We start from the raw sequence: 26,387 nt of genomic DNA on the forward strand, positions 1-26,387 counted from the left end.
CTGAGGATTCCATTTAATTGTCTCTATTTATAAACTTGAGCCTTAAAACTTGGAATGTCCAGTCATAACTCTGAGATGCACAATAGTTCCTTTGTTTCACTTAGGCAGAGCCTGTCTGGAACATTAATCAGAAACACAAAAGTTGTGAGCAGCTGAAATATGAAGCATATTTCAGTTCTAGATTATAATGAATTCTCACAGCCAAATTGTTAATATTAGAACAATGTATTGTGAAGAGAAGTATTCATAATGTTCGAGTTCTTCATCTGGAAGGTGATTAACTCATGTTGGACCAGGTTTTTTTTGGTGACTTTTACTCACACTGTGAAATTTGATTCAGGATTTAAGTGGGAACAGTTGTACAGACTGCAGCTTGAAACACAGGATGAATTAATGGAATTAATAGAAGCATAATTCCTAATTCAGTGGGTTCAGATTTGAAATCCAGCTTAGCGTAGCTCTCATTGTAATGAGTTTTATGAAGTTCTAGTTCAGTAATACATCAAAATTTAATGAAGAGGCACTAAAATGACATGTAAATTATGAAAGTATGTAGACACTACACTCGTGTGATTTATGTGTACTTTCTTCAGCTATGAGGCAAATTGATGGAGTTCCATCAACATGATAGTAGTCTGTTGATGCAATCATCTTGATGGAACATGATGGAACAAGTCCTGTGTGATTAAAATGAGGATCTTTTCCAGCAACAGCATTTTGCCCCTTCCTCCATGACTGGGATATTATACAGAGGAAATAATGAAAGTCAAGAAAGAAATGGATTAGTCTTCTCTGTGCCTGACCACAAGATTGCTACCAGTTGGAAAATAAGGGTGATTCCAATCACAGGTGAATTCTCTGGCCTTGCCTGCAGCTGGGATTCTCCAGTCCTGTTGCAGTGAATGGAGATTTGGCTGAGCGTCAAATTCTCCCTTTTCACTGGCAGTGGTGGAGGGCTGTGAATGCTGGAGAATTCTAGCCCACATCCCAAATTAGCTAGAGCAGCACCAAATCTGAAATAGGAAAAGTAAATTATATTCATTGCTCAATCCTGTTTGTACATGAGCAGGAGTCATTAAAAAAAACTTTTCTTTAAATCCTCAGTATAAAGATTCTAGTTTAGACATGTGTCCAATGTTCTATATTTACTTGCAGGGGAGTCTCATAAAACTGCCAGCTTAAAACATATCTTTCCAAATCTATGTGGTCATACTTTTTATACATGTCATTTAATGTGATGACATGCGCAAGAGGTAAATTTAATGCTTTTCCTGTGTTATATAAGTTAAAATGCACAGTGTTGCTTTGTTCACCATAGAGTAGATCGCTTGTCCATGACACTTAGATCTTCATTTAATCACAGTCTCCCATTTTTGACTTTCCTAGAATTAAAAACACGAAAGTTAAAAATGTATTTATTAGTCACAGGTAGGCTTACGTAATCACTGCAATGAAATTACTGTGAAAATCTCCTAGTCGCCATACTCCAGCGCCTGTTCAGGTACACTGGGAGAATTTAGCATGGCTAATGCATTTAATCTGTGCATCTTTGGACTGTGGGAGGAGACTGGAGTCCCCAAAGGAAACTCACGCAGACACAGGGAGAACCTGCAAACTCCACAGACAGTGATTCAAGCCAGGAATCAAACCTGGGTCCCCAGCGCTGTGAGGCAGCAGTGCTAAGCACTGTGCCACCATCCAGTGTTCCCCAAATTCTGATGCACAGCAAGTCTTTTCCATCATCAAATTTGACTTGACTGTCATTCATTTCTGCACCTCCCTCTTCATTGTGAAATCCAACTATACTCCAGGGTCAGACCAGATGGAGGATTTTCACTTCTGGTTCAGATGGTCAGAGATGGAAGAATTCAGGGCTTTACAAACCCAAGCTTTAAAAATGGCTGCTCAAACTTCAAATTGCTTGGGGATTGGATTAAATACAAGAGTCACAGTGGGAGACCCCAGAATTGCTGAGGGGTCAGAAGTGACCCTGGCACAGTTTGGGCAACTACAGTGCAGATAAAAAGTGGTTCCTCAGAAAAGCCCATTTGAGAGTTCTCAATGGCAACCCATCCCTCGAAGAAGATATAGAATCTTTATGGTGCAGAAGGAAGCCATTTGGCCCATTGAGTCCACACCGATTCTCTGACAGAGTATCTTACCCAGCCCCATTCCTTGAACCCCACGCATTCACCTGGCTAATAGAACCTACACATCTTTGGACACTAAGGGGCAATTGTCAGGTGAGTGTTGTCCAATGTTAGCTGACCCTGGAATTGATGGCCCTTCATGGTTTTCCTCTTTGGAGAGCTGTTATTGTTGCTACCTAATCAAAGTGTACTCTACTGAACAACTCAAGGCATGGAGTGGATTTTCAAGACACATTCATGGAGGTAGCATTGTTTTGCCACCGTTACTTGGTACAGATACTATGCAGTCATGTAGCAAGCTGCCAAAACTCAGGGGATGAATGAATGCTGAACAGTAGCATCCTAATTATCATCTTCATTTTCGCCTTTAGGTCAAAATCCTGGAACTCCCTGCCAATTGGAAAGCAAAAAGACTCATTATGCCATTGGATGATTTTTGGCAGTCAACCTTTTTCTGCCACCCCCTGCCCCCCACCCGCCTCATCCTGACAACCCTACCTTACCCTGACCTTGTGCTCATGGTGACTGATTCTTTGGTCTACATATGTGGTCTACATCTCCTATGTTCCTTCATACAAAGTGAGATGCACCCTTCTCCAGCACAACATTGTTCCTGATCTTGGGTGCAGGACTCAGTAGGGGCAAAAATAAATGCCCTGTGACACCCAGAGCCTCACCTTCCTATTCGCTTGGGTCACAGTAAAACTGTTCAAATTTGTTTTGTGCCACTTTTACAGCTGTGAATAAAACTTGTCTGCTTGCAGGGAGTGTGGCTACTACAGTGTTTAACTCTTTCCATATATTCCTCTCTTGCTGTAGCCCACACTCCGTGGTTTTGCCCAACTATACCACCTAAGGTCAATAAAATGATCAAATCTAAAGAAATGAACTCTACTAACAGCTTTATTATTTAGTATTTGTGGGTTTTCAGCAAAAATGTAAAGAAATTACATCAAAAAACATTGACCAAATAATAAATAAAAAAAGGTATTGAAAACAATCATAGCAGCAGTGCATCTCTTATCTTGCACTTCATTCCATCAACCGTAAGGTGATAAAATTCCATATATACATACATATACATACACATTCATATATACACTTTCTTTTTACAAATGGCAGAAATGCTTTTAGAAATTCCTCAACTCTCTTTTACAGGTGACGCATTTATATTTTCAAAACTTCACAAAGTAGCAGGGCTTTAGCAGCTGAATAAGAGAATGAAAAACAAAGCAAATGATAAGGTGTGATACTGGCACCAATGTGCTGGTTAAAATGTGCCTGGGTAAACCAAATCATCATCCAGAATTTTCTTGAGGCTTAAATTTGACAGTGTGGAAACCTCTTTTACAAACCGTGGGCAGGAATTCCCACCCTCTCCCCCACCATGATGTGTTTTCTGGGTGGCAGAGGCAGGCAGGATCTTCCATTCCTGCCTACACGTCGTTTTGCGGGGCTCGGCCGTCCCACAGCCAGGGAGCTCACCATAGAGGGCGGCCTTTGGCAGGGTCAGAAGATGCTGCCAGCAGGAAGTTTGGAAAATTCCTTCCACAGAGGTCAGAGACGGGTAGGGCGGAACCTTACGGCACCAGGACTTTCTGGGTCCGCTGCAGTGAACAGAAATTCAGCAGAGGCAGCGAGTCGGTAAGGGCTGGTAAGATTGTGCCCGTATCCTTTTGAGTGACTCTTTTGCTGTCTTGCAGCCTGCTTTGCAGTTGGATTTGCTACCTGTGACCATCAGTAACCTATGGAGCAGCTTCTTGTTTTTAATTTGCAATGGTGTGGTTGGCAGTTAAAATTGAGGGCGGGGTGGGGGAGTGCAGGGTGGATGTATAGGGTACTCTCACCTGATGCAAGGCTCAGGTGTAAGTGTAAATGGATGAGCAACATGAGCACAGTTTGAAGAGGGAGACTGTTTACACATAGAGATTGGGGCCCTGGTGCTATGTGGATTGTTAAAGGACCACTGCTGGAAACCAACTTTCAATTGATGCCCTGTACGGGCTGATTGCTTTTTAAACTCCACCTGCATTAACTTATTATTTATTCTCCGTGATTCTGCCTGAAAAAAAAACAGGTGAACTATTTAACCCCACACGAATGTCACTACGTTGTGCCTAAATAAATTTTGGGTTATTAGTGATTAAACTTCATCAACCCAACAACACGCAATGTTTGAAAAAAGTTCAAAAAGAATCAAATTTATATAGCATTATATACGATATTTACAAAATATTTAGGAATTTATCAGTAATATCAGAACGTGTATGGGTAGTGTATATTACAAATTAAAAAGTTTAGATTTTCCCACCATGTAATGTCAATCATTTGAAATTATGATTGAAAATCATAGTTATTCAGAGTGTAAGTGAGTTACCATTTTGAAAATGTACTACAAAAGAACATCTTTTCCTGAGATAACTAAGTTTAACCCAGTATGTCCCCTGCCCCAAGTATATTTTACATTCAGATACAGATGGTGGGAGATCTACCCATACAAATTACTTTGCACAATGAAGTTGAGTTTGTCTACTCCTGGAGACATTGATTGTTTTAGTGCAACAAACAATTCTACAGGCTAGTTCTGGCAAAGAAATAAAATGCAAATGGTGATCCATGCCATATTGATCGCTCCCTTTCCCCTAATTCTCTCCACAAGATACCTCCAGCGACAAATAATATTGCGACTATAAAGCTGGTCAGAATCAGTTCCTCAAAATATGTTCAATCTGATGGCTTTTTGTTAAGCGTTTGACATTTCTAATGATTTAATATGAATCAAAAGTGAGGTATCCGAGACATTCCAATCTTCAAATTTTTGTCAAAACATAAATAATTTTCTTTCCTCAGTGAAATTCTAAATACGGACTTATGTTATCCAGGACCATGGCATGGCAGCACAGTGGTTAGCGCTGCTGCCTCACAGTGCCAGGGGCCCTGGTTCAACTCTGGCCTCAGGTCACTGTCTGTATGGAGTTTGCATGTTCTCCCTGTGTCTACGTGGGTTTCCTCCAGGTGCTCTGGTTTCCTCCCACTGTGCAAAGATTAGCTTGATTGGCCATGATAAATTGACCCTGGTGTCAGGGGATCAGCAGGGCAAAATGTGGGGTTATGGGAATAAGGCCCGGGTGGGATTGTGGTCGATGCAGACTCGATGGGCTGAATGGTCTCCTCCTGCACTGTGGGGATTCTACGACCACTAACAACTTCTAAAGAATCATCCAAATGTTTCATAGATTTAACGTGAAACCAATTGGTACATGGTTTTTGACCACGTAAATCACTCAGTTTGAAAGATTATGTGAAAAGCTTTGAAATGTTTCAACATAAGGTGCTGTGAAAATATTAACTCCTTCCTCTCTTCCTAGCTGATAAGAGTTGTGAAAACGCTCCAACCCAAGCATTAGAACAAATTCTCCCCAAACCATTTTTCCTTATTACTGGAAACACAGATGAATGTGTTAACACTAGCATCCCAACAAGAGGAACAGAGTTGCAAAGACCCCAATCATAATATTACACTATGTTTTTAAAGCATCTAAGGCCAGGGCAATAACACGTGCCATGCTCCTGTAAAAGGAGTCATTCTCCAATCCAACCAGACTGTGAAAAGTTGCAGGCCGACCTCCAACCAGAGCTTTCACACGCGCTTTAAAGAGCCCTTTCTCATTCTTAGAAGCCATGTCTACCAGGACCTGGACAAGAACATAAAAATATCAAATGAAGTGTCATTGAACACAAAATGCACTTAGTAGCTGATGGCTGATTAATATAAAATAAACTGCAATATACCATAGCTACTGCCTTCTAGAATCAGTGCCCAATAATTCATTTCCAAACCAACCTGGAATTGTGGAAATATCAGGTAATTTACTAGAAAAATGAAACAATAACACAAGAGAATACAAATTATACATTTGCCTCTCAGTAAGGAAGCTATAATCGCCTGGGAAGGTGTCTGAAGCAGAGCAAGTGGACATCATAATGATAGAAGACTGAGCAAGGCTTTCTGGGAGGGGAGGTATCTCTGAGAAGCAGAGAGTGAAAGGGAAGATATCTTTGATATTTAATCTTATTGTAAGTAATTAAAGTCCAAAGGTGGTCTGAGGAATACAGAAGCTCACAGAATGGATGGTGAGGGCACACATCACTCACTCTCACTGTGATACACAATATACTACCATGTAGCATGCACGTCATGCACACAACAGGTAGTATTCTAATATAGGAGGGAGAATGTTCACTTGCTCACAGGACGTTAGTGTTGTTGGCTAGATCAGCATTTATTCCCATCACTAATTGCCCTTGAGAAGATGATAGTGTACTGCCTTCCTTAACTGCTGCAGTCCATGTCAATTTGGTACATCCATGGTGCTGTTAGAGAGAGAGTTGAAGAACTTTGACTCTGGAACAGTGAAGGAAAGGTGATGGCCGCGATTCCCCATCCCGCTGCGCTGATATTTTAATACAGTGGGTTGGGAGATTTAGGCAGCACCCGATCCATGGGATCCACACTGGGCATCCGGCCCCGAGCATGTTTTCCAGTGCCAGATTTCTGGTGCTGTCAGCTCCATGCTGGAGTTGTATAAATTATGCAGATGCTAATCTCAATATTATTTAAATGGCATTAGTGGACCCAGAACAGACGCTCCAGGCCTGCTAGTCTCTCCCCCACAATTAGGAGTATTTTACTACCGTAGGGTTTACAGTAGCTCCCCCCTTTTGGGCAAGTGGTGGCCTGACTCCTCTGAAGTGAAGGGGAGACTATCAGGACCTCCCAAAGGTCAGATACCTCTGGGCATTGGCATCTTGGCAGTGCCAGCCTGTGTCCCCTTGCACTGCCCAAGAGACAAAGTGCCAATGCCCGGGGGGAGCTTGGCACTGCGCACTGGGCACGGGGTATTGCCAAAGGGGTGGAGCCTAATGGGGGCAGAGCCTAATGGAGGGTGGGTCTGACGGGGTGATTGGTTGGGGTGGGGAATCCCGCTGCCACCGCATTGGTGGGGGAGGAATCAATAATCAAGGCTGGCCATCGGGGGTGGGTTGAGGGAGGGTGTCATGGCTGCGGTGGGGTGGGTGCTGGAGATTGGGGTGGGCTGGGAAGGAGGCGGTTGAGGCTGGGCTTGAATAGGGAAGGTCTCAACTTTGCCAGAAATGGATCAGTAATTCATTTTTCTCCATGTTCTGGGTGCTGTTCCCCATTTCCCGTGGACAAGAGGCTTGAAAATCTCTCTCAAATTCTGGTGAAATTTGAATTTATATTTATAAACCCTGTCGACGATGATATTTCTGTAATAAAATATATACCTCTTGGAATCTCATTGACAATTCCTCTGCTGGTATTGCCAGAATCCATTTATATTCATCCATCAATAAACTGACATTTAGCAGTGATTCATTGACACTTTGACAACCTAAATAGAGAAAAGAATAAAACTATTATGCTCCGAAGAATAGTGGAATTGGACTTGAAACATTATCTCTGCTTCTCTTTCCACAGGTGCTGCCAGACCAGCTGAGTATTTCCAACACATTCTGTTTGTATTGCAGAACATTTCTCCTTGTTCTTATGGACTCAAATGGCAGAGTTATGCCTGTTCCTGAACAAATGACACACTTAACAGGATGGAAGTCTAATATTACTCACAGAAAATATTTTATTATTATTAATGGTTTTTGATGGTTACAAATAATTGATCTGAGTGAGTATTTATGCTTCAGATGGGCTTCCTCCCCATTCTTTGTCACCTCATTTCTTCAGTTAACTTCTCCTAAATGTATCAATCCCATTTGTCTAAACTAATACTGAAGAATGGAAGATTTTGTTTATTTGAGCTGGTGTCATTCTTAACTATTAAAATGATTTAGTCTGAATAAGGTACAGAACAGCACCCATTCTGATCCAGCCCAAAGGCATGTCATACCCATTTTATTTTATTCATTTATGGGATGTGGGCACCACTGACAAAGCCAACATTTATTGCCCATCCTGAATTGCTCTAGAGAAGATCATGGTGAGCTGCCTGCTTATACCACTGTAGTCCATGTAGTGTAAGTAAACCTACAATGCTGTTAGAGAGGGATTACCTGGATTTTGACCAAGTGACAGCGAAGGAATGGCAATTTATTTCCCAGTCAAGATAGTGTGTGGCTTGGAGGGGAACTTCCAGGTGATTGTGTTCCCACTTGTCTGCTGACCTTGGCTTGCTAGTTGATAGTGGTCATGGGTTTGGAAGGTTCTGTTTAAAGAGCCTTGGTGAGTTCCTGCAATGTATCTTGTCAATGGTACACACTGCCTCCACTATGTGTTGGTGGTGGAAGGAGTGAATGTTTGTGGATGGGGTGCCAATCAAGAAGACTGCTTTGCCCTGAGTGGTGTCAAGTTGCTTGCTTGTTGTTGGAGCTGCACCCATCTATGCAACTGGAATGCAATCCATCACACTCCTGACTCACGCCTTGTAGATGGTGGACAGGCTTTGGGGATCTAGGGGGTGAGTTTCGATTCTCTGACCTGCTTCTATAGACATAGTATTTATATGGTGTGTCCAGTTTAGTTTCTGGTCAATGTTAGCGCCCAGGTTGTTGATAATGGGGCATTCAGTGAATGTAATTGTTATGTATTTGTATTTATTCCTACTGGCTTACTGAAGCTGTGCTGCATAAATGCACGCACCAGAAATGATGTAATAGACCTAGGGGGTAGTTTTCCCATCCTGCCCACCACAGGAATCGTAAACTGAGTGAAAGTGAGCAGGTGATTGCTGAGTAAGCGCTGCTTGTTACCATTGTTAAAAGGGAACCCTGTACAGTAGCAGAATGTGAAATTTCCCATCCGCAACAACATATCGGTTGTCCAAATAGTTTTGCAGTAGTTGACCTTTGGCTAAATGCAGAACTATGCATCTGGTGTGCACCATGGTGGAAGGTGTTAAATAGAAAATGACTGTTTTAAAAATTCATTCTGAGGAAGAAAGCAAGGCTGCCATTTATTTGTTAGTGTATGTTCTTGAATTGCTGCTGCCCTTTTTGATGGTGGCATTATGAATCAGTAAGAATTTTCAGGACTTGTCCCATCAGTGATGAAGGGATGGTAAATCCTGTCAGTCAGTGTGACTCGGAGTAAACATGAAGGTGATTCTGTTCCTCTGCACCTGCTTCCTTTGTTTTTCAAGGTTGCGGATTTGGAAGCTCTGTCTGCAGAAGCTATGGTTTATTGCTGCAGTGCGCTCTGTAGATAATATCTGCTAAACCACTATGCTTTACTGGTGGAAAGCATAGGTGAAGTGCTGATTAAATGCTGTGTCTTCGTTTAAAAAGGGCTGCAGGGAAAAGCCTGGGAACTACAGGCCAGTGAGCCTCACATTTGTGGTGGGTAAGTTGTTGGAATGTATTTTGAGAGTCTGGATCTACGGGCATTTAGAAACACGAGGACTGATTAAGGACAGTCAGATGGTTTTGTGAGTGGAAAATCATGTCTCACTAATTTGATTGAGTTTTTTTAAGGGGTAATCAAGAAGGTAGATGAGGGCAGTGCAGTTGATATTGTCTATATGGACTTCAGCAAGGCCTTCGACAAGGTACAGCATGGTAGGTTGTTGCATAAGGTTAAATGTCACGGGATTCAGGATGAGGTAGCTAAATGAATGCAAAATTGACTTCTTAATAGAAGCCAGAGGGTGGTTGTAGGGAGTTGTTTTTCAAACTAGAGGCCTGTGACCAGCGGTGGGCCTTAGGGATCAGTGTTGGGTCCACTGTTTTTTGTCATTTATATTAATGATTTGGATGAGAATGTAGGAGGCATGGTTAGCAAGTTTGCAGATGACACCAAGATTGGTGGCATAGTGGACAGTGAAGAAAGTTATCTCCAATTGCAATGGGATCTTGATCAGTTGGGCCAGTGGGCTATCGAATGACAGATGGAGTTTAATTTAGACAAATGCGAGGAGATGCATTTTGGTAGATTGAACCAGGACATGACTTACTCAGTTAATGATAGGGCGTTGGGGAGACTTACAGAACAAAGAGATCTAGGGGTACATTCTTAGCTCCTTGAAAGTGGAGTCACAGGTGAATAGAGTGGTGAAAAAGGCATTCAGCATGCTTGGTTACATTGGTCAGAACATTGAATACAGGAGTTAGAACATCTTGTTGCAGTTGTACAAAACATTGGAAGGCCACACTTGGAATACTGTGTACAATTCTGGTCGCTGTATTGTAGAAAGGATATTATTAAACTAGAAAGAGCACAGAAAGGATTTACTAGGATGCTACTGGGACATGATGGATTGAGTTATAAGGAGAGGCTGGATAGACTGGGACTTTTTTCTCTGGAGTATAGAAGGCTGAGGGATGATCTTATAGAGGTCTACAAAATAATGAGGGGCACAATATCTTTTCCCAAAGGCAGAGGGTATAGATTTAAGGTGAGAGGGGAGAGATACAAAAGTGTCCAGAGGGGCAATTGTTTCACACAGAGGATGGTGAGTGTTTGGAACAAGCTGCCAGTGGTAGTAGTAGAGGTGGATACAATTTTGTCTTTTAAAAAGCATTTGGATAGTTACATGGGTACGGCGGGTATAGAGGGATATGGGCCAAATGGGGCAATTGGGATTAGCTTAGGGGTTTTCAAAAAAAAGGGCGCCATAGACAGGTTGGGCTGAAGAGCCTGTTTCCATGCTGTAAATCTCTATAACTCTATGACTCTGTGACTCTAAGTATATTGCTTTATCCGAGGTGGTACAAGGTTCTTGACAGGTGTTAAAACTGCACCTGGCCAGGCAAGTGGAGAATATTCCTTCACACTCCTGAACCCTGTGGGTGGGATGGGGGAATCAGGAGCTGAGCCATTCACTCCAGAACACCTAGCCTTAGACCTGTTCCAGCAGCTCCAGCTTTCCGTGGCTGGTGCAGCCGAGTTCCTGATCAATGATAACTCTCCAGCATGTTGATGATGGGGGGTTAATGTTGGAAATGCCATTGTTGGCAAGACAGCCAAATATCCCTGCTAGATTATTGCAAGTGCAATAGGATCTTTTATATACATCGAAGAGGGCAAGTAAAGCCATTGAGTGTCAAGGTTTTTGATTGCTGGAGATGGTCATTATCTGGCACTAGTGAGGGGCGAATATTGTCTATGTGTAATTCTTTGGCATGAGATGTTGTTTCAAGAGCATATAGAAATTCAAAAAGAATGTAAAATAGTTTTTACACTTTAGGAGATTTAATTATTTATTAGTGTTACAAGTAGGCTTACATTAACATTGGAATGAAGTTACAGTGAAAATCCCCTCGTCACCACACTCCAGTGCCTATTCAGGGACACTGAGGGAGAATTTAGCATGGCCAATCCACCTAACAAGCACGTCTTTCAGACTGTGGGATGAAACCGGAGCATCGGTTTCTGGGAGCACGGGAATCCACGCAGACACAGGAGGAATGTGCAAACTCCACACAGACAGTGACCCAAGCTGGAAATCAAATCTGGGTCCCTGGTGCTGTGAGGCAGTAGTGCGAACCACTGTGCCACTGTACCACCCCCAATGATTAGTTATGTATCGTCTCTTGAAGATTCACTATCAGACAGAAAAGCTGTCCCTGGTGATATTTCATTTCTTTATTTGATGTGCCATCCTCCAGTTTGTTTCCGCTTTGGATGCCAATCCCATCTCACAGATTAAAGCAAAAACTATAGAAATCATAGAAACCCTACAGTGCAAAGGAGGCCATTTGGCCCATCGAGTCTGCACTGACCATAAACCCACCCAGGCGCTACCCCTATATCCCTACATGTTTACCCACTAATCCCTCTAACCTACACCTCACATGACTCTAAGGGGCAATTTTTAGCATGGCCAATCAACCTAACCCGCACATCTTTGGACTGTGGAAGGAAACCCACACAGACACGAGAAGAACGTGCAAATTCCACACAGATAGTGACCCAAGCTGGGAATCAAACCCAGGTCCCTGGAGCTGTGAAGCAGCAGTGCCGACCACTGTGCTACCGTGCTGCAGTACCATTCAGGTTTGAGGATTTGAATGTCATTGAAAGTATTTGCCTCTCCAAATGATAATCCCTTTCAAAATTTGCTGTAGTTTTTGATTGCATACAAAGTGTCAACTCACCATTGGTTTTCAGAAAGATTCCAGAATCAGGCGGGACATTCGAAACATCACGTTTTTGTACCTTCAAACCATCTTGTGATGTGTTCAATCCTATCAGAAATAATTGGTTTAAATTAGGTTTCTTTTGTATTGAGCCACGAACTGAGCCACGACAGATCAGCCATGATCTTATTGAATGGCGGGGCAGGCTCAAAGGGCTAGATGGCCTACTCCTGCTCCTATTTCTTATGTTCTTACGTTCTTATGTTCTTATTCCCAAAGCATGCGTACATCTTTCATTTCACATCAGAAAATGAGTTCTACTTAACTTAATTAAACTCTCTACTTCATTTGCTTTCATCACCATTTCACCTTTTGTAGAATCATAGAATCCTGCAGTGCAGAAGGAGGCTATTCAGCCCAGCGAGTCTGCACTGACTCCAATCCCATCCCAGCCCTATCCCCATAACCCCATGCATTTACCCTACTAGTGCCCCTGACACTAAGGGACAATTTAGCATGGCCAATCCACCTAACCTGCGCATCTTTGAACTGTGGGAGTAAACCAGAGAACCCGGAGGAAACCCACGCAAACACAGGGAGAATGCGTAAATTCCACACAGACTGTGACCCAAGCCTGGAACGAACCTGTACCCTGGCACTGTGAGGCAGCAGTGCTAACCACGGTGCCACATGCAGCCTTTTTTTGCAGTTTGAAGGGCAGAAAGGTGAGCATGGCTCCTCTTTCCACAGTAAGAAGTCTCACAACACCAGGTTAGAGTCCAACCAGTTTATTTGATAGTAATCTCACAAGCTTTCGGAAATGGTGTTCCTTCATCAGGTATGTGGAAGGTTCTTAGGTGCGGAAGGCGTGTGGAACCTTCCACATACCTGATGAAGGAACACCGTTTCCAAAAGCTTGTGGGTTTACTATCAAATAAACTGGTTGGACTCTAACCTAGTGTTGTGAGACTTGTTACTGTGTTTACCCCAGTCCAATGCCAGCATCTCCACATCATCCTCTTTCCACAGGCAGGGAGGATGAATGGACAGATGCTTCTCTGGGTGGAGGCAGGAGGCCAGATTAACAACACTGCCTACCCTATTGGAGGAGTGGGAAAACCAACTTAATCAATTCTTCCCGAAACTGACAAAATAGGCCAGGCAACCTTCATTTTTCTCAACTGGATGAATCTTAGTCTCACAAATAGTGGACACGTCGATTGTTTTCATCCATTGGCTAAAATTTACCAGTCCTGAACTCGGATAAAGTGATGTATAAAAGTAAGGAGTTCCATCCAGATGGACAGCTCCTGAAATTTCACTTATAAAGAGTCATAACCAACTCGAAATATGTCTCCACAGATCCTGCCAGTTTCCAGAACAGTCTCTTAGAATCATAGCATCCTACAGTTCAGAAGGAGTCCATTCAGCCAATTGAGTCTGTACTAACCACAATCCCAGGCCCTATTTCCCCACAACCCAATGCATTTACCCTAGCTAGTATCCTGACACTAAAGGGCAGTTTAGCATGGCCAATCCACTTAACCCACATATCTCTGGACTGTGGGAGGAAACCAGAGCGCTCGGAGGAAATCCTTGCAGACACGAGGAGAACTTGCAAACTCCACACTGACAGTGACCCAAAACGGGAATTGAACCTGGGTCCCTGGAGCTGTGAGGCAGCAGTGATAACCACTGTGCCACCATGTCATCGCTCTCTTACTGTATTTAAATTGTGATTCCTAATCTTAAAAAGAGATTGATATATCACCAATCAGCCTTTTTTTTGTACAGGTGAGGCAATGTTGCAAAAGGGAAGAAAGTAAAAGGAAAATATAAGAATTATCTGTCTGTCTGAATGATTTTAGTACACACCGTCTTGCTTCAAAGGTGTCAGAGCTCGTCTCCCTGCTTCATGCGGAATCTTCTGTATTTGGGTAAGTAGCTCATTTATCTCATGCTGGGATCTCAAGCTCCCTATCAGAGTTTGAAACTGTTCCTTTAACGATTCCATCTCCTTTCTGGAATTCTAAAAATAAAACATTGACACACATCCTTTACACAGTTTGTGACTGACAAGGATGACTGTTTCTCTAATGAACACTCTGCTATACTGGAATAAAAACATCGCAAAGGTGAACGTGTTGGGCTGCATATCATGATTTAACCAGACTTTGTTTATAAAATATTGTGGAAAGATAATTCAAACTAACATATAGTCATACAGCTGACAATGGAAAGGAATACAGAATATTAAGCTATACACGTTTAGAGTCATAGAGGTTTACAGCATGGAAACAGGCCCTTCAGCCCAACCTATACATGCCACCTCTTTATTTTCTTTAAACCTCTAAACTAGTCCCAAATGCCCACATTTGGCCCATATCCTTCTATACCCATTTCCCCATGTAACTGTCTAAATGCTTCTTAGAAGGCAAAATTGTACCCGGCTCTACTACTACCTCTGGCAGACACTCACCAACCTCTGTGTGAAACAATTGCTTCTTTGAATCCTTCTGTATCTCTCCCCTCTCACCTTAGACCTATGCTCTCTAGTTTTAGACTCCCCTACCTTTGGGAAAAGATGTCTAGTTGATCTATGCCCCTTATTATTTTATCGATCTTTATAAGATCACCCCTTAGCCTTCTACACACCAGAGAAAAAAGTCCCAGTCTATTCAGCCTCTCCTTATAAAGCGAATCATCAAGTTCCCGTAGCATCCTAGTAAATCTCTTCTGCACTCTTTCTAGTTTAATAATATCCTTTCTATAATAAGGGGACCAGAACTGTGCACAGTATTCCAAATATGGCCTTACCAATGTCTTATACAACTTCAAAACGACGTTCCAACTCCTGTATTCAACATTTTGACCAATGAATCCGAACATGCTGAATGCCTTCTTCACCACTCTGTTCACCTGTGACTCCACTTTCAAGGAGCTATGAACATGTACCCCTAGATCTCTTTGTTCTGTAACTCTCCCCAGTGCCCTACCATTAACTGAGTAAGTCCTGCCCTGGTTCAATCTATCAAAATGCATCACCTCGCATTTGTCTAAAATAAATTCCATCTGCCATTCGTCAGCCCACTGGCCCAGTTGATCAAAATCCTGTTGCAATCCGAGATAACCTTCTTCACTGCCCATTATGCCACCAATCTTGGTGTCATCTGTAAACGTATTTATAATATCTCCTAAATTCTCATCTAAATCATTGATATAAATGACAAACAACAGTGGACCCAGCACTGATCTCTGAGACACACTGCTGGTCACACGTCTCCAGTTTGAAAAACAACTCTCTACAACCACACCCTGGCTTCTGTCATCAAGCCAATTTTGTATCCATTTAGCTACCTCAGCCTGGATCCTGTGAGATTTAACCATACGGTACCTTGTCAAAGGCTTTCCTAAAGTTTATTTATCCCACTAGTTTACGAGAAGTATTAAATTTAACACAGAAACATAGGAAATAGGAATAGGAATATTTGGCCCTTCAAGCCTGCTCCACCATTCATTTTGATCATAGTTGATTATCCAACTCAATAGCCTGATTCCTGCCTTCCCTCCATATCCTTTGATCCCCTTCAGCCCAAGAAATATATGTAACTCCTTCTTGAAAACATACAATGTTTTGTTCTCAACTGCTTTCTGTGTTAGGTGAACCATTTGATTTTTTAACAATAATCTGACAGCTTCATAGTTACATTAACTGATACCAGTTTTTTTTTCATTTCCAGAATATTTGGTGGGATTTGAATTTGAATTCTCTGTATTATGAGTCCAGACATCTGAATTATTAATCCAGCAACAAACCACTTAACACTTGAAAAGGAACTAAAGGAAAAAAACAGATAGAATGAACAGGATTTAGGAGAACCAGCATTGGCAGCGGCATGACAGAGCAATTGGCTATAAATTCTATTATTCCTTATACAAATTTACTATGTTGCCAGTGGCATATACTTGCAATCAGTTTTTTTGCCAGTATTCAACATTTGCAGAATTATTCGCACGTTTAATTCTACTGGAGAGTTTGGGATTACAGAATTCCTGGATGCCATACCTGGAAAAAGAATTGTGTTTCTGTTCTGACTGCACTTTCCTGTCTCCTGTCTTCGTCAGTGACGTCCACAGACTGAAAGCTGATCTCAGTGAAGTGATGGATCCAGTTGTCCAAATCTGCTCCAATATCTTTGAACAAAGTTTGAACGTCTATTGTTCCCATTTCTACAGTTCTTGAAAAGAGAGGAATTCAAGCGAATGAAGTACTTGTGTTTTTGTTAAGCACAAAGTTCCTGATCAAATAAAAGCAATGAGCTGTTTTGTGTTATACCAAGGGCTAGTGGGGAAATAATTTATGTTTAACAAATGCAAAATTTGTGCAAATTGTTGCATATAATGCACTTTCTATACAGGAATATAACAAATTCAATGTGGAATTGCATTTCAAGCACACAGCTCATGTGTTAGGAGAGCAACCTTTGTTTATTCCCATTGACTTACAAATAAGATAAGCATTTTATAAATTCAGAAAACTGGCTTAAAAACAATGCTGGACCTCACAAATTCTATTAAAGCTGTAGCTCGAGGACTGTTCTCAGAGATGGAGTTTAGCACATTCAATGAACAACAGAAATGAAAAACAGAAGAGTAGTACTGTCACCTCAGTCCATTATTATCACGAAAAGAAGTGGTTATCGTGTGTGCCCTTTACAGTAGCTCAAACACCATGAAGAGAAATTCTAGCTTTGCCACTGAACCTGACGATGATCTCTGGCAAACCAGACAAGTGAATGTTTTGCTTGCCAGTGTGAAAGGACTTTCCCCAGCTACAGAGATCACATTGTGGTCAGTGAAATATACGACAGCTGCATAATAAAAATGGTGTCATTTCCACAGCATTTGCGGGACAGTCAGTTTTGCAAAAGGATATCATTCGCAGTTGAGCAGTAAAAATATTCTACCAAAGACTGGCTGTAAAACTGGTGGAAATCAAATAACTATGATTCATCGGAGAAGAAAGCAGAGTAAACAGGCTGAATTGTGCCCGGGTGGGTTGTGATTCTGACATTGGCCTCAATTCTGGGTCAGGAACGTGGCATAACATTGGTCACCGTCTTCCTGGAGGTGGCCAATTAAGAAGCAACTTTCTTGAGCCTTGTCCAGTTAAGGAAGGTAAGTGGACCATGGAAATGGGAAGACTATTTAGGAGGCCTGTGGTCTGGCCAGCAGCCCATTAAGGGAGACGAAAATTGCTGGAGAAGACACTTCAAAATGGAGGCACTCACAAAAGCCCTCCTTTTAAAATGAAAGAAGACTCTATATTGTGAGTCACCTCAGGATGGAGACATTACTCTTCAGAAGAAGGCCTCTGGCTCTCTTCAGCCTCTGAGGGCATTTTGTCCCAATGCAGCCATTTAATGCAGCCCACAGTGGCTCACTGACCTCATGGTGACCCTCCAAGGGGTGGCAGGTTCTGCATTTAGAGGGGAGGAAGGGCCAATCTTGCTGCAGAACATCACTGCCATCTTGGAAAATGGCCCCTTCTCAAAGCCTCGGTTTTTCTAATTGGCTGCCTGCCACCCTGGAGCAAACAGTTGACATTGTTCCCCACACACCCCTGGGAAGTAACCTGGAGGAGAAAAGACAGCTGCCCTAAGGGCGGGGGGAGGGGGGGTGGCAGGGAAGAAATGAGGTTCCCACTATTTTTTTGGCCACTCTACCTTCTAATCCATCTCCACCAGAGCAGAAAAATTCAGCTCAATGTTTCAGGTTCGGATGAAAAGATCACAGATTTAAAGTGTTAACAACGTTGGAGAAACTCAGCAGGTCTGATAACATCTGTGGAGAGAGAATAGAACCAACATTGAGAGTCTGGATGACCCTTTGTCAGAGTTGTGTTAAAGTGTTAACTCTATTTCTCTCTCCACAGATGCTGCCAAATCTGCTGAGTATTTCCAGCATTCTCCATTGTTATTTCCGATTTCCAGTGTCCACAGTTTTTATTTTTGAATTAAAATTCACTGCCGTGATTGGGAAAGGTGGATGTGTTTGGTTTCTTAGGGTGAGTAGCACGATGGTTTATAGTGAGGTTCCTTGCATTTAGCTATGTTTTCAGTGTAATTAAATGTTGCTGGAGTATGACCCATTAATGTTTATACTGTTCAATTGCTCCTTGGTGTCAATAGGAATGATTTCATCCAGTATCGATATGTGATTGGTTCACCTGATGGTATGGCTAATTAAAGTTATTAAGCAATTTTTTAAAAATTCATTTGTGGGACATGGGCATCTCTGGCTGGCCAGCATTTATTGCCCATCCCTAGTTGCCTGAGGGCAACTGAGTGTCAAATATGTTGCTGCAGCTCTGGAGTCGCATGTAGGACAAAACAAATAAGGACTGCAGATTTTCTTCCCTAAAGGACATTAATGAACCAGATGGGTTTTTCCAACAATTGGCAATGGTTTCATGGTATTAGTAGATTCTTAATTGCAGATTTTTTTTATTGAATTCAAATTCCACCATCTAGCCGTGGTGGGATTTGAACCCAGGCTCCCAGCTGAGTTTCTGGATTAATAGTCTAGCAATAATACCACTAGACCATCACCTCCCCCAACTAGGAAAGACAGACCACACGATGTCAGGTCCACCTATCAGTCTTTATTGAATTAGCTGGGATGATGGTTATCAGTCTGTGTAATAATTGTCAGTGTGTGTAACAATTATGTTAGTGTTGATTTAGCTGGGGTAACAATTATCTGATGGAGTCATTTGGACTTTAAACATTGTCTCTGTTTTTTCTCCACAGATGCAGTCAGGCCTGTGAGATTTTACAGTATTTTTTGATTTTGTAACAATGATCAGTTGGTCTGATTTTGGGGGGTGACGATAGGAGTCTATCGTATATCACAGAAGGAAGAAGGAAGTCCACCTGAGATTCAGTTCCAATCGCTATTCAATGACCTCAGATGGAAAGTAAGTTTCCGTGAACATCATAAGAGGTCAAAGGAATACAACTAACTGGTGCTGGGGAAGGCCAGATGACTCCTAGAACCTACTCCACTTAATAAGATCATGGCTAACTCAACTCCTTTCTCGCCATATCTCCATGTCCCATGATCCACTTAGAATCCAACAAGATGAGGCTCTGCTCTGATCTCTCACATCATTAAATAACCATGGGGCAGCATGGTGGCACAATGGTTAGCACCGCTGCCTCACAACGCCAGGGACCCAGATTCAATTCCAGTCTCGGGTCACTCTCAGTGTGGAGTTTGCACATTCTCCTTGTATCTTGGGTGGGTTTCCTCCAGGTTCTCCAGTTTCCTCCCACTCCAAAGATGTAGGGTTAGGTTGAACTGGCCATGATAAATTGACCCTAGCATCAGCGGATTAGCAGGGTAAATATGTGGGGTTCCAGGAATAGGACCTGGGTGGGATTGTCGTTGGTGCAGACTCGATGGGCTGAATGGCCTCCTTCTGCACTGTAGGAATTCTATGAGTCTAACCTACTGACACAAACAATTTGGTTTACACATGGAGAAATCCCTTTGGTAGTGGAAAGTATCCAACCCTACATACCCCAGCATGAGTCAGCATCTTCAGGAGAGGAGAAGAGACAACATGAATAAATTAGAGGTGGTTCAGAAAGAAAAGGAAATGTGATTAGTTGAAAAATGTGCTCACCTGTTGCTGATATTGTGTTGAGCATCTGACCTGAAATCAGTCTCCAGAGACGGCCCGTGTCTTCCTTCTTTCAGTCCAGTTATTTGTATCTGTTCTTTTAATTGTTTAAAATGGATACATTAATGAATAAATCAAACTTCTCTTCATAGCTTCTATAATAAATTGCATAACTCAATAACAGGGACCTGAAGTAGATTTGATTATTTTATGGCATTATTATAAATAAGAACCTAATTCTTCTGCTCAGCAAGAATGCCATTGGAATAGTTCCAGAGTCTAACTTCCAGCTACCATCTTATGAGATGTTTCCATCATTTCCTCTGATCAAAATGATACTTATATTAACTCACAGGTGATAGAGGGCTGTGGAGGAAAATGTGAAATACGTTATCCCTACTTGCTGCACATTTTTTTTGTGCTCTGTTTTGCTACAGAGTTGGCTGTGGCGGGAAAGGTCCCCAGACAACAGGAAACTCAACAGCATCAGGGAGGTTTCTTTGCTTTCCCTTGACACTTCAGAAGATTTTTCAACCTCCTGTAGTCCTGATCACTAAGAAGATCATAAGAATAAATTGGAGCAGGAGTAGGCCATTCGGCTCCTTAAGCCTACACCATCATTCAATAAGATCAAAGCTGATTTTGTTTGTAGCCTTCACTTTCTCCTGTCCCCCATAACCCTTGACTCCTCTGTTAATCAAAAGTCTGTCTATCACAGCCTTGAATATATTCAATGACCTAGCCCCCACTGCTCCCTAGGATTGGGACTAATGACCCTCTGGGAGAAGAAATTCCTGTTCATGTCAATCCTTAAATGGGAGACTCCTTATTTTTAAACTGTGGTCCCTGGTGCTAGATTTCCTCCCTATAGGGAAATCCTCTCTGCAGTTACCCTGTCAAATCACCTCAGAGTCTTACATTTTTCATTAAGGTCACTTCTCATACTCCAGTGAGTAGAAGACCAACCTGCTCAACAGGAATCATGATGTAGAGATGCTGGCGTTGGACTGGGGTAAACACAGTAAGAAGTCTCACAACACCAGGTTAGAGTCCAAACAGTTTTTTTGATAGTAATCAAATACTATCAAATGAACTGGTTGGACTCTAACCTGGTGTTGTGAGACTTCTTACTGTGTTTACCCCAGGAATCAGCCAGGTGAGCCTTATGTGAACTGCTTCAAATATAAGTAGATCCCTCCTTAAATAAGGAGACTAAAACTGTACACGACATTCCAGAGGCAGAATTCTCCAGTCCCCTGAAACCAGCCCCTCCCCCCACTCCCACACACTACCATCCCCATCGTGATGGGTTTTCTTGTGGTGGAGGCAAATCACCATTGGACCTTTTGGTTCCATCAAAGTTGATGGCGATTTACATTCCTTGTCTATGTCATGGGTCAACTTCAGCAGGACTGAAAGATCCCACTGGTGGGGAGGGCTGGGAAATACCATCCTAGATGTGGTTTCACTGTCCTGCACAATTGTAGCAAGACTTCTCAACTTTTATACTCCATCTCCCTTGAAACAAAGATCAGCTTTCCATTTGCCTCCCTAATTGCTTGCTGTACCTGCATGCTAACATTATGTGATTCATGTATAACACCAATGTCCCTCTCCCTCCCTCCATCCCAATCCTAACTGGCACCCCATCCCTCTCCCCACCCCCAAACTTCTCCCCCTGCCCCCAAACTCTTCCCCCTGTCCCCGAACTTCTCCCCCGCCCCCAAACTCCTCCCCCTACCCCCCAATCTCCTCGTCCCCTGCCCCCAGCCTCCCCCCCCCACCCCCAACATCCTCCTCAAGCCCTGATTGCTGACCTCCCTCCGGTTCTCCCAGTTGCCAGGGACTCCCAGCCTCCTGCACCAGTAGTCAGATAACAAATGCACTGCAGGGGATAACAAATGCACTGCAGGGAATAACAAATGCACTGCGGGGGATAACAAATGCACTGTGGGGGATAACAAATGCACTGCGGGGGATGACAAATGCACTGCGGGGGATAACAAATGCACTGTGGGGGATAACAAATGCACTGTGGGGGATGACAAATGCACTGTGGGGAATAACAAATGCACTGTGGGGGATAACAAATGCACTGTGGGGGATGACAAATGCACTGCGGGGGATAACAAATGCACTGTGGGGAATAACAAATGCACTGCAGGGGATAACAAATGCACTGTGGGGAATAACAAATGCACTGTGGGGAATAACAAATGCACTGCAGGGGAATAACAAATGTACTGTGGGGGATAACAAATGCACTGCAGGGGATAACAAATGCACTGCAGGGGAATAACAAATGCACTGCAGGGGAATAACAAATGTACTGTGGGGAATAACAAATGCACTGCAGGGGATAACAAATGCACTGCAGGGGAATAACAAATGCACTGCAGGGGAATAACAAATGTACTGTGGGGAATAACAAATGCACTGCAGGGGATAACAAATGCACTGTGGGGAATAACAAATGCACTGTGGGGAATAACAAATGCACTGCAGGGGAATAACAAATGTACTGTGGGGGATAACAAATGCACTGCAGGGGATAACAAATGCACTGCAGGGGAATAACAAATGCACTGCAGGGGAATAACAAATGTACTGTGGGGAATAACAAATGCACTGCAGGGGATAACAAATGCACTGCAGGGGAATAACAAATGCACTGTGGGGGATAACAAATGCACTGCAGGGGAATAACAAATGCACTGCGGGGGATAACAAATGCACTGCAGGGGATAACAAATGCACTGCAGGGGAATAACAAATGCACTGCAGGGGAATAACAAATGTACTGTGGGGAATAACAAATGCACTGCAGGGGATAACAAATGCACTGCAGGGGAATAACAAATGTACTGTGGGGAATAACAAATGCACTGCAGGGGATAACAAATGCACTGTGGGGAATAACAAATGCACTGTGGGGAATAACAAATGCACTGCAGGGGAATAACAAATGTACTGTGGGGAATAACAAATGCACTGTGGGGAATAACAAATGCACTGCGGGGGAATAACAAATGCACTGTGGGGAATAACAAATGCACTGTGGGGAATAACAAATGCACTGTGGGGAATAACAAATGCACTGCGGGGGAATAACAAATGCACTGTGGGGGATGACAAATGCACTGTGGGGAATAACAAATGCACTGTGGGGAATAACAAATGCACTGTGGGGAATGACAAATGCACTGTGGGGAATAACAAATGCACTGTGGGGAATAACAAATGTACTGTGGGGAATAACAAATGCACTGCGGGGGATAACAAATGTACTGTGGGGGATAACAAATGCACTGCGGGGGATAACAAATGCACTGCGGGGGATAACAAATGCACTGTGGGGGATAACAAATGCACTGCAGGGGATAACAAATGCACTGTGGGGGATAACAAATGCACTGTGGGGGATAACAAATGTACTGTGGGGAATAACAAATGCACTGTGGGGAATAACAAATGTACTGTGGGGAATAACAAATGCATTGTGGGGGGTAACAAATGCATTGTGGGAGGCTTAGTTTAAATATGTGAATGAAGCACCTTTCCCCTCCATGGCCGACTCTGTCACAAAAAAGAGCAACATGTGCAGCAGGTAGGGATAACGTATTTAATTATTTGCTGTCTGGCAGGTCAGGTTGACCATTTGCCATGTTGTTGGACGGGAAACAAACCCCGAAAATATTCATAAGCTCCTGCCATTAGGTTCATCAGGGCTTCTGCCTCACCCACATCGTCCCTGTAAATATCAGGGCCAGGTACATTATAGACTCGGCATCAGCCTCCAATCCTTCTTAAATAGTGGAGCGGGATTTGCAATTTTCTAATCTAAAAGCACAAATCCTGAATCTTGAGATTTTGGACAATGACCGACGTAATTTTCTCTCCTGTCTCCTTCAATACTCTCGACAAAAGAGGGACTTTCATTTATATTTCATGACCCCAAGATATCCCAAAGAATTTTCCAGTAGCTGTAGCACAAGAAACCTGGCAGAACCATGGAATCCCTACAGTGCAGAAGGAGGCCATTCGGCCGATCAAGTTTGCACTGACCACAATCCCACCCAGGCCCTATTCCCATAATTTCTTAAATTTATCCCTGCTAATCCCCCGACACTAGGATTAATTTACCATGGCCAATCAACCTAACCTGCACACCTTTGGACTGTGAGAGGAAACCGGAACACCCAAAGAAACCCACGCAGACATGGGGAGAATGTGCAAACTCCATACAGATGGTGACCCAAGGCTGGAAGTGAACCCGGCTCCCTGGCGCTGTGAAGCAGCAGTGCTAACCACTACGCCACCATGATGCCCCTCATCATTGCTAAGCAAAATTAAAGAAGTCTCTCCCTAACAAGCTTAAGGGTGAGATTTTCCGGCCACACTCACCCCAAGACCAAAAACTCCCACCTGAGGTCAATGGACCTGTACATGGTCTGCCTCCCCCCCCGTCCACTATGATTCCCGCAGCAGGCAGGATGGGACAATTCCACCCTATGGGTGTACCTACACCATACAGACTGCTGTCATTCAATTAGACGGCTCATCACCACCTTCACAGGGGCATTTAGGGATGGACGATAAATGCTGGCGCTGCCTACATCCCGTGAATGAGTGAGGAAAATTGTCTTCAGGGTCGTTATTTTTTGAAGGCGCACAAAATTAAAGTGGAAATTGGGGATAAACACCAGATTGAACTTTGATGTGTACCTTTGTCACGCTTTGATAGGTGCTGTTCTTGGGATGGAACAATGTTTGTGTAAATATCCTCCATGAATTTTGGGATTGTCTCGGTGAAGAAGGAGAAACTAACTCGACTGCGGATAAATTCTTCCACCGGGTGAAGCAGGTCCAGCAGATTCTGTAGAAATGTCCTGAGTTCTGTAATATATAAAGAGGTTAAGTGACCAGAACACCACAAGAAGACTATTGTTAACAATGATTTAAAATAATTACCCAGGTTTTGTGACTGCCTTTATTTTTTGCAAGAATATACTTTACTCATAAAATATCTAAAAGACTATTATGAGCTATTTCCAAATGGTCATTATAGAAAGTGCAATGATATTCAACTTTTCTACATGGATCATGTTGCACTCTAAGGTGCTTCAATACAATTGTGATACATATAATATTTACTGTGTACATTCAGTGTAAATCCTAGTCAGACAGTTTCTGTACAATTTCCAGCCCCTTGGTGCACTATGGCTCAAAGGTCTTAGATAGCGACCTTTTTCCATTGCACCTCTGTGGTGGCTGGGCCAAGCTTTAGAGAATCCTTCAGCATATTGACCTGGACTTTCGAATATGCCAGTCTGCAACACTTGACTGTGGATAACTCTGCAAAGACCAAACCTTTTCAGCAGAACAAAGAGCATCTTTCATTGAATTGATGATCTTCTGGCAGCAGTTGATGTTTGTCTGGAGGTGCATCCCTGGGAACAGCCCGTGGAGTTCAGAGTTCCGTGTCACAGAGCTGCTTGGGATGAACCTCAACAAAAATCATTGCATCTCTCTCCGGATCTTCTTTACAAATGCATATTCTGGAAAGAGGTGAACAACAGACTCCTCCACACAGAAGACAGTGACATTGTCCATGTACAGAGAGCTTCACACCTCCAGGGCAATGTGTGAAGGGGGTGAGACACTGGCTGTGTTGGAAGGAGAGAGATTCTTTCACCACCAGCCAAGCTATGCCTCGGTGCTTGTTTGAAAGTTCTGCCAATGAGTCTACTCAGGGAACTATCCAAAAGGATTCACCATCTCCTTTTCCCACAGGGCCTCTACGACATTAGGTGCAGACCACAGACTGAAGGACTTGTGGTCAAATGTGTGTCTCTGTATAAACTTCTCTGCGAGGGCTAGGTGCTATGGCACATTCCAACTACTTGGAGGGCTCCATGGTAACGTGACCAGATTTATCCTTCGCAATACTGGGGACAGGTAGAACATCAGAACATAGTATTTGCGCTCCAAGGGTTTACTCACAGCTTGATGCAGCCGCACAGAAAAGATGAGGATGATGTTGGTTATGTTTTCTCCACCTTTATCAAATGGTTTTTAAGTTGTGTCTCTGCAAACACCGTCCATTTTCAGCCTCCAGATAAAGTAGAAGATGGCTCGAGTAATTGCCATGGACTGAGGAGTAGACCAGGCCTGAGCCACATACAGTAACACCGAGAGCTCTTCAGACTTGATTAGCAGGTTTTTACCCCTAATGGAGATGGAGCACCCCTCACCCTTGCCCAGTGTTTGTTTGACCATCGCTATTCACTCCTTCTAATTTTTAGTCCATAACCTTGTCCTCCTGAACCATATCCCCAACATCCTCAGGCAGTCTGACCTGATGGTGAAGTGGGCAAAGGATCAGCCAGCCCAGTTTCCAAAAGGCTGGCGATACTCTTATTGTGATTTATCTTGGCTCCTAA

The 26,387-nt window shown here is 43.0% G+C and overlaps 1 protein-coding gene across 2 annotated transcripts in view; it reads right to left on the bottom strand.

The window, feature by feature from the left end:
• Positions 1 to 3,075: 3,075 nt before the first annotated feature.
• The window catches only part of prss56 (serine protease 56), a 55,498-nt gene continuing 32,186 nt past the window's right edge, over positions 3,076 to 26,387 (bottom strand). For both annotated transcript variants that reach the window (XM_080185763.1, XM_080185762.1), the window contains 7 exons: positions 24,670 to 24,840; positions 19,948 to 20,041; positions 16,324 to 16,495; positions 14,133 to 14,286; positions 12,276 to 12,365; positions 7,458 to 7,564; positions 3,076 to 5,845 (listed from right to left, as the gene is read on the bottom strand). In XM_080185763.1, coding sequence (XP_080041889.1) covers positions 5,672 to 5,845; positions 7,458 to 7,564; positions 12,276 to 12,365; positions 14,133 to 14,286; positions 16,324 to 16,495; positions 19,948 to 20,041; positions 24,670 to 24,840 — 962 coding nt within the window. In that variant the 3' untranslated portion in view covers positions 3,076 to 5,671. The remainder of the gene's footprint in view (positions 5,846 to 7,457; positions 7,565 to 12,275; positions 12,366 to 14,132; positions 14,287 to 16,323; positions 16,496 to 19,947; positions 20,042 to 24,669; positions 24,841 to 26,387) is intronic.

The sequence above is a fragment of the Carcharhinus amblyrhynchos genome, chromosome 3, assembly GCF_965287045.1.
Source record: "Carcharhinus amblyrhynchos chromosome 3, sCarAmb.v2.hapA, whole genome shotgun sequence".
NCBI lineage: Eukaryota > Metazoa > Chordata > Chondrichthyes > Carcharhiniformes > Carcharhinidae > Carcharhinus > Carcharhinus amblyrhynchos.